At 37.8% G+C, this 16185-nt stretch overlaps 1 protein-coding gene across 1 annotated transcript; it reads right to left on the minus strand.

Annotated features, from left to right (window-relative positions):
• Window positions 1–36: 36 nt before the first annotated feature.
• Window positions 37–12259, minus strand: LOC105439571. Its single transcript, XM_030989466.1, has 11 exons — window positions 11606–12259; window positions 11112–11315; window positions 8840–9081; window positions 7463–7559; window positions 6733–6942; window positions 5943–6096; window positions 5048–5154; window positions 4431–4614; window positions 3063–3164; window positions 1383–1646; window positions 37–398 (listed from the first exon to the last, which is right to left on the minus strand). The coding sequence occupies exons 1-11, from the start codon at window positions 12257–12259 to the stop codon at window positions 37–39; spliced, it is 2580 nt and encodes an 859-aa protein (XP_030845326.1).
• Window positions 12260–16185: the final 3926 nt, after the last annotated feature.

A 16185-nucleotide genomic window follows, 5' to 3' on the forward strand; every position in this document is an offset into this window, starting at 1 on the left:
GAATTGATCTCTTGAAAGCTTTTCTGAAAGGGTGCTTTAGATAATCTTATCTAATAACCGCTTGAAGCGTACAAGCTCTAGTGTCTTCTTAAGTCCAAACTCGGACTCCATCTTCTTATAGAAGACCAAGGGTGCTGATATAGCCATCTCTTTAAGTCCTAAGAGATCCTCCCCGTCCCATCCTTTAAACCATGGCGTCAGTCTCGGGAAGCCATTCTCTTCAATCCAATAGAGAGCTTGTTGGTTGGTCCATTTAATGACGTTACTGCTGCACACTGGTGCAAGCCCTTTCCAGCTTGAAAAAGGCACGCCCATGAATCCTCCGTTTGTCCTCTGCAGGAGCGCTTCAGGGGACTTTCCACCAGAGCCGGTGGTTCCTGTAGACAAGACGTTGCTTTCTAGAATTATTTAAAGAACATGAGGAAGAATATGAGGTAGAATATTATGATCATTAGAAGTGAAATGTTGTAATTACCATTCAATTCAAAGGATATTCATTGTGGACTTCCTCATTACATATTTTCTCCATTTCTTTCTCCAAATGATATTTCATGGGAAAATAACATATAAAACCACAAGATTTCAAATCTCAAATAAATAACGTAAATGTAAACCTAAATGATGTAGTATGTAGAGCAAGTTATACAATCAAGTGAAAACACATTCCATCTGAAGTATTTAAGCATGCATACTTCGTTTTATAAAAAAGAATACCTGAACACCTCCCAAAAAAAAATCTTACATAACCTATGATTATGACACTTATAAATTAACATACTCAAAAGAAACGGAGAAAAGAAAGAAAATGGCTCTATGAAAAATATCATCTGGGATCACTATAATGGCATCAAACTAGTTTGGTGGAAAGTATGGATTGATTTATTGCCCCCGTGATCAAAGCGATTCTCTTCATCATTAATTTTGTTTGCGTCATATTATACACACACGATCATAGTACGTACGATGCGCCATGGTTCTACATCAGGCAGTGGCGCATCAAACCTGCGCCAGTAGCTGACGGGGTTCTACGCCAAGCAATGACGCCTTGCGTGCAAAGGACCTAAACAGAGTCGAGAATGGTACAACGAATCGTCTTCTTTCTTTAATAATTTAATGAAACGTCAGAGCTTCCGCGCTACGCGCGGATGAAGGGGAACTTGATCCAAACAAGGATTAAGAGTCGAGAACGGTGTAACGAATCGTCTTCTTTCTCTAATAATTTCATGAAACGTCAAAGAAACTGAATTTAGACACGGATTAAGAGTCAAGAAAGGTTCAACGAATCATCTCCTTTCTCTAATAATTTAATAAAACGCCAAAGCTTCCGCGCTACGCGCTTGGACCTAAAGCTCTCCACGATTAACCTGAAATCTTAATCTCACCGTCAGTGTCTCCTGATCGCTCCTCATCTGATGGCGATTTATCGACCACGCCCTTGCTCGCACCACCAATTCCTGATGACTTGCAGCCTCGGTTGGCCAACTCTCGTATTAACAGGTGTCCGTTCTTTTCTACCAGGCCGAGTGCGTACATTTCGATGTAGAACTTTGTCCCCAGCATTGCCCCCAGCCAGCCGTTAGGATCATAGCCGTTCTGCATCTTCAAAGGCACTACAGGTTTGCGTAGCTTGTACGTATACTCCGCCTCTACGTGCCCGTTTGAGAAGAAAATATTGAAGAAAACAAAAGAACACCGATAATATCAACAAATGTGAGTATATACATCCTTTTGAAAAACGTTAGATATTCGAATGTAACTCATTGATGCGTTACAATTTTGTCATGGAGTACTTGTTGTAATTATATCTATCTATCTAGCTAGCTAGCTATCAGGCTATAGTTCATCCAGACGTTGGAAAAAGCCCTCCTCATAACATTTCTATTCTCTTCTGTCTCTAGCTGTCCTATAGTCCAAGCGGCCGTTCCCATGTATGATGTTAGGTCATCTCTCCATCTTCTCTTCTGCCTTCCTCTTCTTCTCTTTCCCATCCATGGTTGCCATTCTGTTAAACGATTTTTCCATCTATTGTCCTGAAGTCTTGATACATGCCCAGCCCATCTCCACTTTGATTCTCTGACTTTCTCCATAATTATATCGCAGATTACCAATTCTGTCATTCCTTTAACTTTTTAAAGCTTGTGTTTTAATACAATTTTCTATTTTTTCTAAAAGTTACATTGAAATATAAACCACTTTTTAAAGACCTATGTGCTTGGTATTTGTTTGTTAATTTTTTTATTTTTTTTATTTTTTTTTATTTAAAATGGTTTATTTCATTCAAAAACATTCGCGGCCCGAGAGCCGAATTGCAGTTTCTTTTACAAAGTATACATCAATGACAGAGTAAAATTACACGTAAAACATTATGCATGGTAAAATTATGGTAGTAAAATTGGAATTCTTTTGTACATATGATATATAATTGTAATTGTGCTTTAATAGTGCTTTATCATTGTTATCATTATTATTATTTTATTCATCTAGAATTATTCATGTTAATTTTACGCCGACCGAAGTGTGAGAGCGGAAATGGGCGGCCGGGAAAATGATGATTTCAGAAGTAAGAATGACATGGTTTGATTCGCTAGAACGGGAAACGGGAAAACTGCTAAGGCGAGCGGAAAACGGGCATGTTATACGGTACATGTATATTAATGTTACCCTTTCCATATTTGACAAACTTTACTTTCATGTGCAGTAAATATTGAATTGAATTGAATGAAAGTGTGATAAAATGTTAAATAGTAGTAAGTTGTAGTAGAAGTGTTAGTGGTAGTAGTAATAATAATAATAGTAGTAGGCCTAGTATAGTAGAACTAAAAGTAGTAGTGTATTAATTTTGTTATGATGGTTGGTGATGATTATTGTTATTATTATTCTTTCTTTTTTGTATTATTAATACTATTATTGTTGTTATCATAATTATTATCATTATCAACATTGTTATTATTATTATTATTATTATTATCATCATCATCATTATCATCATCATCATCATTAATATTGTCATTGTTTTTGTTTTTTTCGGAGTCCATTGAACTCAATAAAGGAGATGAACCTACCCGTTCGGCAAGCTGGACTGTCTTTGTATTTCTCAGAAAAACATAATACGACCACGGCAGCATTCTCGACTGCACGGGCCATCGCTTCCAATGTCGAACCTCCTGTCCACATAATCGTAAAAGGAAAATGTCAAATTCATTTAAATTTTGAATTAATTCCACAAATACAAAGTGTATAGAAATACGTACAGATATGATAAAATATATACATAAAATACATGAGCATGCACTATGCACGAGCTCCCTGCAGGGCCCCATCTTACAAAGACTTACGATTGATCCAAATCAATCGCAAGTCCTCCAATCAATCGTAAGTTGCATTCTCCTATCTCTTATGTACATAGTTGTGATTGATATCAATCACAAATAAGTTGCGATTGATATCGAACTTTCTTTTTCTTAATAGAAGTCGCATATTTCCGAAAATAAAGGGGGGGGGGGGGTCTTATTCCGAAGGTTCATAATTCAAACAAAAAAATGATATAGGGAATTATTACAATTTTGGAATTAATAATTCTTTTCATTTTCGGAAATTTTGGCTTCGTTCTTTTAAAAGTTTGCTGCGTTACTGCTCACATCAAAACTGTTGTATTGGGGACCATCATGCGCAAATTTCTCGCTGCTTACAGAATGACTTTTTGAAAATGACATTACCTCATACAAAATGATGATGATGATGATGATGATGATAATAATGATGATGATGATAATGATGATGGTGATGATGATGAAGATGATAATGATGATGATAATGATGATGATGATGATGATGATGATAATGATGATCATGATGATGGTGATGATGATGATAATAATGATGATAATGATGATGATGATAATGATGATGGTGATGATGATGATGATGATAATGATGATGATAATGATGATGATGATGATGATAATGATGATCATGATGATGGTGATGATGATGATGATGGTGATGATGATGATGATGATGGTGATGATGATGATGATGATGGTGATGATGATGGTGATGATGATGAAGATGATGAAGATGATGATGATGATGATGATGTTAATGATGATGATGATGATGATGATGATGGTGCATGATATGATGATGATGATGATGATGTTGATGATGATTATGGTGCATGATATGATGATGATGATGATTATGATGATGATGATGATGGTGCATGATATGATGATAATGATTATGATGATGATGATGATGATGATGAAGATGATGATGATGATGATGATGGTGCATGATATGATGATGATGATGATGATGAAGATGATGATATTGATGATAATGATGATGATGATGGTGGTGATGATAATGATGATGATGATGATAATAGTGATAATAATAATAATAATAATTATAATAACATTGAATACCCATTTGCTCCACGTCGATCCACACCTCGAAGCCGTTTGCCTTTAATAGTTCGTTGACTGCCAATATCTCTTTCTGCACATCCCATTGGTAGCTCAGCATGACGTAGTTGGTCAAGGCTTTCGTTCCTCCGCTCGATGATGTCGACCCTTTACCAGGTTTCCCGCCCTTATCATTGGTGGCGCCCTTTAAGAAGAAACAAGTTCAATTACATTTATCATTAAAACCACCATCAAAGGGAATGGAGTTTCTTACATAATTATTTGGATAGTGAATGCATACAAACTAGTGCGTTTTCAAGATCGAGTCTGTTTTTTTCTTCTAGTCCAAGTCTTGGAGTCGGGTTTTCGGTATGACGGGGAGGGGGGTGTTTGGTATGTTGTCGGTCAGGGCGGTTGTACGACAATTGCTCCGCGATAACTTTCTACACTTATAACTGAATCCCTAACTTTAACCCTAGACCCAAGAACAAATACCAAATCAACCCTTATCCTAAACCTAACCTGACCTAGAACCCAAATTGTAGCCGGAGCAAAAGCCGGAGCACCGATCTGACGTACGTTGGTCTTTTTTGTGTCGCTGGACGTAATAATATTTATTTTTTTAAATTACAAATTACCTGTTTTGCCAGCTGATCCGGAGTAAGGGCTCCTACATTCCATAAGATAGCTTGGCATTGTCGGCTATTTTCCTCATCTTGCACTAACCCGTCTAGCCGTCGGACGGCTAGAACAAAACAATGTAAATGTTAGGCTTTAGGCAACGTGAAGCTTGTAATGATAATAACGATAATGCCACCTCCAACAACTACAACAACGTAAGCAACAACAACAATGATGATGATTGAATGAAGATGTTAATAATAAAAATAACTATATAACATATGTAATAAATAAATAAAATGTACTCGTCATCATTGTTTGTGTCATTATTATGATGAAAATCATCAACATCTACAACATCACGATCATCTTCTGTAACTCGTTTCATTCTTTTTTTAATATAATTTCTTATATTGAAGATAATCGTAAATAATTGCGAATTTAATTTTACCCACTGCCTATTTGGACCCAGAGGCACCTTTATTAAGCCTTTAGGGATTAATTAAATCAGTAGTCAACGGGTTTCTGATTTGACTTGATTTGATCGTCATCGTCATCATCATCATCATCATCATCATCGTTATCATCATCATCATCATCATCATCGTCATCATCTTCATCATCTTCATCATCATCTTCATCATCATCTTCATCATCATCGTTATCATCATCATCGTCGTCATCACCGTCATCACTCCACCACCATCAACAACACCATCATCATCATCATCATTATCACCGATCATCATCATCATCGACATCAGCATTATCATCATTCACAATCATTATCTCCACAATCACCACCATCATCATCTTCATAACCACACCATCATTTTCATCATGCACATCCTCAACACCACCACCACCATCGTCATCATTGTCGTTATCATAATCATTGATTCTATGTCTTACCTTCCATGCATCTTTTCTCCTTCTGTATATCATCTTTGTTATCCTGATTGAATGAGAGTATCCACAAGGTTTTGAGAGCTTCCTTCCTTTCATCATCCCATCCATCCATCATTGAGCCCAGGTGCGGAAGGATTCCTGCTTGCACCAGTTTCCTCTACACCAACAATCAATAAGAAGAAGAAGGGGGAAAACAAATACATGTAAATAGATTAATAAATGAATAGATTAATGAATGAACTAATAAATGAATGAATTAATAAATGAATAAACTTAAAGATAAATAAACAAATATATGAATATTGAAATAAAAGGGAAAGGAAGGGAAAAACGCAGAAAAACATAAATCAAGATCACAACAAAAACGACAGCATCTGAGCATCACCATCATCAATAACAATATCATCATAAACAACCCTATCATCACAAACAACAATAAATGTCCTCATCAACAACAGCATCATCGTCGTCATGTAAAGGTGTCAGCAGACTGTGGATCAAAATGGTTCGAGTCTTACCACGCACTAATGTCTGTCCTCATGGGATACGCACAAAACAGTGGGTACCAAGGGACAGGTTTGTTTTGTGCTACACATTCAAATGCTTTGCAAAACTATCAATGTTCCAGTCGTCATTGCTTACATGCCAATACATGTATAAATTGATTTTAACATTTCAATATTTTATAATCAGTTTGTACAACTGTCCTATGAGAAGTGCAATGTGGCACAGGGAGATAATTTGCATCATAACCATGGCACATAAAGAGTTAATAGATCTTGCATTCAATCACCTTGTTACCATCATGCGATGCTAAATGTTGTATCGCCTCGACGGCTTCAACGGCGAACTGATCGTAATTAGGCGAGTAGTGATCGGATTTCTCACTGTCGTCTGCTAACGTTCTTTGGAGGACGTCGACCATGAATTCAGCATTCTTCGGGCTTGTATTCAAATTCTCGTTCTCCTCCTCGGTGACGATGTAGGCGAGAATATGCATTGCCTGCCAAATAGGGACGTAATAACACGATTAAAAAAAGCCTTTCAAGGACTCAACTAACGGATTATTTCAATGCGATAACTACATAAACCATGGTCGAATGAATATGTAGCAAATCGTTTTCATGTAAATGTTTATGCACACGTTTCTATGGGTGACACACAACGCTACTTTAATTCCCCTATGTTGATGTTTCCGAAAGTCTTCACGATCATGTTAAATGAAATGCTCTTTATAAACGAAAAACTAAGAAACACTAAGCATACTTTCTAAAAAATGAAAACATCGACAATCAGCATTATAACCTTAATGAAAAACCAACAGTTTGCTAAGTGACCTCTTGATTCGCACACTTAGGTAGCGTTTGAACACACTAAATTCCTACAGTTGCAGCTAGTTCATACCATGATAATGATATCAATAATAGCCATGGTGATGATGATATCACCTAATAATTATATTAATAATGATAATGATAAATCTTTGGAAATGAGCTTCAGAAACGCACTCTACAGACACCTACCTTGGCTCGGAGCACGAAGGAGTGACTCTCGAGGAAAGTTTGGATGTAGATTGCAGCATTGTGCTTTCGTAACACCTCTCTATTGTCGGGATAGTTCCTGAAATGGAGAAAAAACTCATTTGTTTGTTATGGTTGTTCTTTTTCTTTTAAGGGTATGTTTTGCAATGAAATGCGATTACATATACTTGCGAAAAATCAGCCCATGGGCGATGCAATGCAATAAAGTATTTCTTAGCATTTATGCTATTATGTCTTGTTATTACTAACAACAACAAAAAGAGTGTATCTGCTGGATGTAATTTTCCTTCTGTTTTGCAATAAACACTGCATTGTAAATTGATTTATACGGTATATATGTTTACAAAAAGAATGTTAATTTGTCACATTACAATGTAAATTGATTTATATGATATATATGTTTTCAAACAGAATATTGATGTACATCAATGAAGTTTAATAAATACAATACAATTCATGTTCGGATTACGTAATATGTAATTGTTGTTCGCAGATCTCAGAAGGTGATGGAGAATTGAGGCTTTTGAAATCTATTTAGATCGTTTTTTAAAGTATTTGCAATCGTGTTATATTATCGTACTGTGTCATCAAGCTAGATAACTATAGACTTTCAAATGACTGGGAAAATAATAATTATTACCACCACCATCACCACCACCATCCACATCATCATCATCACATCATCATCATCATCACCATCATCATCATCATCATCACTACCACCATAATCATCATCATCATCACATCATCATCATCATCACCATCATCATCATCATCATCACCACCACCATAATCATCATCATCATCATCATCATCATCATCATCACCACCACTATCATCATCACCATCACCACCATAATCATCACCACCACCACCACCATCATCACCACTACCATCATCACCACAACTACCATCATCATCATCACCACCACCACCATCATCATCATCATCATCAACACCACCACCATCGTATCATCATACATCACCATCACCACCAACATCATCACCATCACCACCATCATCATCATCATCATCACCACCATCACCGCATCATCCTCACCACCACCACTATCATCATCACCACCACCACCACCATAACCATCATCATCACCACCACTACCACCATCATCATCATCATTATCACCACCACCATGACCACCACCACCACCACCATGACCACCACCATCATCATCACCACCATTACCACCATCACCATCATCACCACCACCACCACCACCACCACCATCATCATCACCACCACTACCACCATCATCATCACCATCATCATCCTCAGCCTCACCTCAGTCACACCAGGGCCCTGTTGTAATCTGATATCATTTTTTTTCAATCAATGTTTACCTGAGACAATTGTATATGATACTAAATATCTTCTTCAAGAACTCCTTTCGAGACATCCATCTCGTTTTCTCATCATCTCCGTTGATGGCGTCACACGAATAGAAAGGATCGTTGAGTATCGATAGCAGGGCGGGAAGGCATCGCCTGCCCATATCCGAGCATAGTGTTTGGTTAACCTCGGTGAATCGTTGAGTAGCGTCCAAGAGGAGATTCACCGCAATATATTGACCAGGATATGTTAACTAGAAGGGGGAAACATAAAACGAATAGAACAACCCAGAACGGTAATGGTTAATATGTGGGGTACTTCACTGATGTCACTTCGTATCCATTGCTGTCATGTATTTTTAATTGCGACATCTTCAGTGAAGGCGTACAAGCGCTCGTTCAGATTCTTGTACTCAAGCCAGTGGCGTACGCAGGATTTTTTCAAGGGGGGGTTTTAAAATCGGGTCCAAATTTTCGCAACAACTCGGGAAAATTTGAAAATCGCGCCGGCCAAAAAGTCGCTCAGTGGAGTGGGGGGGGGGGGGGGGGGGGGGGGGGGGGGGGGGGGGGGGGGGGGGGGGGGGGGGGGGGGGGGGGGGGGGGGGGGGGGGGGGGGGGGTAAGCGGACACTTTTTTTTTTTTTTTGGTCTCGAAATTTGAAAATTTGACATTTTGCTCCGTTGGGGGGGGGGTAAGGTCATCTTTCTTAGGTCAGCCATGGGGGTAATTTTTTTTTTTTTTTTTTTTTTTAAATAATTAAAAAAAAAAAAAAAAAAAAAAAATCAAAAGGGGGGGGGGGGGGGGGGGGGGGTTTAGGGATTTTTTTTTTAGGGGGGTTTACACACACAAAAATACCAACACACCCCCCCCCCCCCCCTGCGTACGCGCCTGACTCAAGCCAATCATCAAGAGCGATATTCAGGCGATGCATCGTGGGAAATGTCTGTCGACACATCTGGACACCTGTGAGCAGCTAGCAGATGGAAGTATACGTAAATCTGAAAAAGTGTCTGTACAATACTCTGCCTTTAAAGAGAAGGTTGGGTTATGAGCTGAACACATATTTAGTGTTGGGGGGATGAGTTTACTCGATCTCTTTATTATAAATTCAGTTGAGAATATCAGGGAATCGTGTTGTAAAATAAAGTATTATATTATATTTCAAAATGGGCTTAATTTTTTAACACTAAGTACTCAAATATACTCCATCCCTTTAAAGGAAACATAATCCCCAATTAAATTTGGCCATTGTAGAAAAAATAAATTGCAAAATTTGGGAGAAAATAGACTTTTAGGCCAAACAAAATTAATGTAACATGTTCATTAAAAGTGTACCAATCGCCTAGAAAATACTCTAAGGGAGTAGAATATATAAAAATCAACCTTAACAAAAACTTAACTGGCATGCTATGGGTTTTGAAGGAAATAAGTAATGATAGGCCCTATATAAAATCCCTAAGTCTATGCGATCGCGTTCGAGTGCGTCACCTAGTCTATTCGTTTTTATGTCAACTTGATCAGAATGTATTTAAACTGCCATATTTCTCTCCAGAAGGAATATTATGTAAATCTCATATTTTTGAGAAAAAAACGTATAGTGACATTAAACCCATTAAATCATGAGCAAAACAGGTTGGGGTGATTGTTGATTTGTTTATTTATTTCTGTTTGCTTTTCTTTTTCTTTTGCATTTTTACAAATAAATAACAAACAAAACATTGCGAATTTCACACATTTCAAAAGAATATAATGTCGAATAAAGTAAGGCTGGCTGTAACTAATCGAAAACATCAAACAGAAGGGTTGGCAAAGTAAGCGAAGCTTGATAGCATGACTACCCTCAATGGATACATAACAATACGAATATGGTGGAACAAATATTGGTAAAAGAGGAAAGAGAGAGAGAGACAGAGAGAGAGAGAAAGAAAGAAGAAAAAAGAAAGAGGGGGTGTACATCAAGATTCACAGAATGTAGTACAATGTATAGTTGGATTTCAATTTGATATATGAAGATTTTTAAAAAGAAGATGCACATTTGAATAGTGGGTGACCAACTTGGGATACATCATAGAATGAAAGGACTACGAGGTTTCTGGACAATTATGAGATGTGAAATTATTACCAAGTAATAATACAAAATATATTAATAATAATGATAATGATGAAAAGATATTATTGGTACACTTTAATCATGGGAATATTTCACCGTTGTAACATTTCTTTTATGATTATAATCATGAAGTAATTAGTACATAAAATCAATATAGTTCAATCTCTAGCTCACCTGGTCTTTAATGTCTAATTGATTGAGCTTCAGCCAGACCGTCGCGAAGAAGTCAGAAAATCCCTTTTCGGTTGCAATTTCCGCAAATTGGCAACTAATCCGATCAACTCGTCCGATAGCACTCAGCTCACGAAGATTCATAAGTACATTGACCTCAGCAAAGGACTCGGCCTCTAAGACAGCAGTCATTATCCTTTCCGCAAGCTGAAGTTATTAACAAGTAATAATACAAAATATATTAATAATAATGATAATGATAACAAAATAATAACAATAACAATACTGATGATAACAAAATAATAATAACAATAATGATAATAATTACAACATCATCAATAATAATTATATAATAATACGATTTATATAGCGCCTTTTCTAGAGGGTATATAACCCACGGACCCTCGTATTAGTCTATAAACAAATTGAGAAGACTCGTAGAAGTATGTCAAATTTTCCGATGTTTCTTGCAGAAGTCAATTGAAGTTTTACCTTACCTTTATCATATTCTCTCTCTTGTCACCATTTTCCTCTTTTTGATTGTTGTTCTTCGATCGGAATCGGCTCAGGGTAACGCTATCCGAAAGATGCCGATGGCACATCCCGAAGTCCTCCGTCATGAATCGGGAAACATCGGTACTTCCAGCTTGATGTATTCGGGTGAGTTCGGGGAGATTTGTTGAGTCAAAACTCATTTCAGGCGTACTTAGCAGGTTTCCTGAAAAAGATGGCATCTCTCCAAAACCAGCCATCGTACCTCCTGACCCCATGGACATCTTCCTAGTCGTAACTGTTGTCGTCATCATCTGTGAACTACCGTCTGATGAAATCGGTCCTTCCGATGTCGATGTTTTCGTCGTCACGGTCATCCCCGCCCCTTGACCGGTAGCCGACTTGGAAGCCGCCGCCATCGTCGCCGCCAGGGCTGAGGCAACGGACTCGGCTGCATTTGCCCCAATAAGCCCGGAACCGATTTGGCTAGATCCCGATGACGCGGAATATGAACTCGACATCGATGGTAATCTTGTTGAATTAGACATCATCGACATCGAGGATGAAGCGCCACTTCCACCTCGCATTTGCATCTTCTGAGGTTTGCCATCCCCCTTTCCATTGCCTTGGAATCTGGTAGGCTGTCCACCGCTTGACATGGTACTTTAAAACTATGAATCTTTCAACCAATAAACACATACAATTTTCAAATCGCTTCAATCAAAATACCAGTTTATTACTCATCCACTCCTGCCGATAAGACTTTTCATCGTTTTATCACCAGTTTTTTTTTTTGAAACACCGCAGCCCTTACATACAAAAATTAATTAATAAACCAACACAAATTAATAACCCGCAGCGATGAAAATGACAGCATTTAATTTACAGTATGTGACACAGAATAGTACGTTGCTCCAACACAGTTAAATCACAGTCGATTATGAACTAACAGATACGAAGATGTCTAGAGCTATATTATGTCCATTATTGTGCAGCTATATTCCATGTACGTCATGCACCTTCATCACACAGACTAATGCAATGCCGGGGAACGGAATACTTCGCGAATCATCTTCTAACCTGATCACGTGGTGCACATGTTATCTTGCTGAAAAGAAATCACAAATTCAAAAAGTTTAGCGCATCGAAATAAACCCAGCAAAAGACAAAATATTTGTTTCCTTCTCAGGTGAAAGATCTTCTTATTAAAAACGTGTAAGAAATGACGAGAGGAGAAGGCTTTGCAGGGTTTCCTAGACAAATGAAATAGTTGCTTGATATGAGGTCACGGAATCAGCGCTATGCCCTCTGGTATCTCGGTAATGAGACCCCTGGCGGATTTAGGGTGAGGGTGGGGCACAGCCGCCTCCCACCTTTGAAACCCAAGTGGCATGCCTTTAATACCCAACTTCAAGAATGCGGCCCCTTTTGAGATGGCGAACTTGAAAAATAAAAGTCCGGATGCCCCCATTTTGTTTGTTTGTTTGGGGTGTCAGAATTAATTTGTTAAAGATTATTGTGGCCCCTTTTTAGGAAACACTAGATCCGCCCCTGATACTGGCACTGCTCGTGTTAATTTCGGAAACGTTTAACAGTACGTCTGTACACGTAAGCACTTAGGGGAGGAAAAAGGGACGCACGTACCCCCTGAAACTAGGAAGTATCCTTTTAAACACAAGACAAGCGAGGCAATCGTTGTAATAGTAATACTGCTAAATGACGTAATATAAAAAGCAAACTATACATGTAGTTTGCGCTTGTTCACTTTTTCCAAATACCAATAAAAACTGCTCGTATAACTTGCACTCACAGGAGAATTATCAAAGATATAAATTAAACGTAGAAAGAAAATCAGATGGATGTGGAAAGGAGAAAGAGAGAAAAGAGAGTTTGTGTGCGCGTGTGTGTGCGGGGGTGTGGGTGTGTGAGTTTGTGTGCGCACACGCATGAAAGAGAGAGAGAGAGAGAGAGAGAGAGAGAGAGGGGCATAGTCAAATAAAGTAGTGTAATTAGTAGACGAAAAGGTATATCACACACGGATTGTCTAATTTGCTTACTACTTTATTTGTATATGTATAGAGATATAGCGTGCGTGCGTTGTGTTTGTGTGAGAGAGAGGTATAGATAAGAGAGATAATGAGAATCAATCCCTATAATTTCCTATACATAATTATGAAATGAAATCGTTTGCCTCGATTTCACCACGCCCCTCTTTCGCAATCATTACACGATCCACCCATCAGGACATCCTAACGTTGCGCTCTCTCGTATATGCTTGGTATGTTTAGTCACTTTATTATTACAGGTAATACACGTCACGCTAATACAAGATGACTCGGGGGTCATCAATACTAAATAAATGACAACGATATCTATTCAGAGGCCGATTACTCATCCCATCGCCATCAGCTATATTCTATAATTGATATTTCAGGAGGGTAACATCTGTTTGGAGCCAGAAGGGTGTTTACTATGTGTAAAAGGATATGATTTAAATGCCTTCTGGGTCCAACAGACGATAATGTCGGTGTCAGGTTTTGCAAGACGCATACACCCAGCTCCCTGCATAACTCTGGTACCTTACAGTGATTAGGGTAAAATTGAGCCGACATCCGTTCCCCCATCCACGCCCATTTGGACCCCACCCCCAACCTTCTTATGGTTGTAATAATTTCTTATTTTCAAAGAAAGGTAGACGAATTTTCACAATTACATTACCAGGTCCATGAACATATTCTGGTTCAAGACAGGTATTAATGAATCTTACAATATCAAAAAGAAAGAGAAAAATACAAAGATGCAATAATTAACCCTAATAAGGCCGGGCTATTTGAAGTCTTACTACGGCCGGGGGGGGGGGGGGCCATTATGCCCCCCCCCCTAAGATCTCGGCCGTGAAACGGCCGATCTCCGCGAAAATTTGCACGCATGTCAAGTGAAGTGTATAGAACAATATGATAATTTCAATTTTTTGAAAAAAATCCCTCATTTGCATATTTATGGTAATTTATGCAAATAACGTCATAAAATCACATTTTTACCCATAAATCCTATATTATTCATATTTAAGCATTCTTTTTCACTACATATATTTATTAGACCATTTGGAACAATAATTCAACAAAAAAAAATTGGAAGAGCCAGCTTATTCCTTATGTTATCTCTTGTTTTGATAATTTCTTATGTATTTCATTGTTTTTTTAACTTATTTATGTTATTGTTTTTTTTTTTTTTTTTCATTTCTTCCTACAATTCAACTATTTTGACTCCCAAAACAACCACCTAAACTTTAAACAAGACCCAATAACCAATGTTTGATCTATTTTTAGGAAAAATGACATTTCCATATGTTTTGTACACAAATCACAAAAATGAGCGATTTTCGGGCTGACATGCAAAAACAAAAGGTCACGTGACCTTGTAACTATAGGTCCAATTTTTTTTTTTTTTTTTTTTAAAGATGCGCAAGACTCTAAAGAAAAAAGTCAGCGAGCGGCGAGGCGCCATCCATATGCGTTCTCGAACAATCAGAAAAATCGTGGAGGGGGCCTTATTAGGGTTAAATCATATGGCCATTAGTAACAACTTGTACTATCATGTAGATCATTTTAGTAAGAAGCGGTGGTACAGTATGGATTGGTCAAATGATTTATCGGTGGTGGGTACTATGTGATTAAATTAGGTGAGAAGGGAACTATTCCATGTTCATATGTCTTCCGGCCCTAACATAACGAACGATGGTAATATAATATCGTCACCCCAGATCCGACATCACATTCGAACATAATTATCGACCATGGTCTTGAATCAAGCTCTGTTTTCTTATGTGAACTTTATAATCACTATAGTTATGATATTTCATGCAAACTGGTAATTTCGTGTTGATTTTTTGGTTCAATTCACATTCCCTTGGTTCATTTATTTAATATATTTTTCTTTAATTATGACAAATCGAGAGGAAAAGCAAATAATTTGTGTCAATTTTCTTCAGAAGAATCTGAATTGCTATGGATGAGTTTGCTATCACGTGTTTAACAGAGCCCAGGCTGAGTGCATGTTGTGTATACAGTCATGTACACTGTCTTGGTATGCTGCTGTCGAAATAGATACCTGTGACGTCACACATGTATCATATTACAGGTTCTTGATGACGAGCGGAGAGGAGAGGGGGCTCATACGTTGTTCGAACTAGAACTGAACCCTGGGTCTGGTTTCTCGACACCGTCTTATAGGGCAAGTCAACTCCAAAAATAACCTACTCTCATTAGAAGCATAACAATCAGCCAAACCAATCAAAAAAAGTTTGAGCAAAATCGGATAATTAGTAAGAAAGTTATGAATTTTTAATGACATGAACAACTTTAAAAATCACAAGACAAATTGGCAACTTACTCACTCGTCATCACATATGGAAACGCGTTTTAATAAATTCGATATCACGCGTTTCTCTGCCATGGAAATTCCACGATATTAGACCATATTATTGACGGTTTCGAAAAAAATGGCCCCTGATTCTTTATTGGATTTTCCTTCGAGACGATGCTATAACAGCCGGTTTAATATATACGTGTACATTTTCTTTATA

This window comes from Strongylocentrotus purpuratus, unplaced genomic scaffold (assembly GCF_000002235.5).
Source record: "Strongylocentrotus purpuratus isolate Spur 01 unplaced genomic scaffold, Spur_5.0 spur5_scaffold_18, whole genome shotgun sequence".
Taxonomy (NCBI): Eukaryota; Metazoa; Echinodermata; class Echinoidea; order Camarodonta; family Strongylocentrotidae; genus Strongylocentrotus; species Strongylocentrotus purpuratus.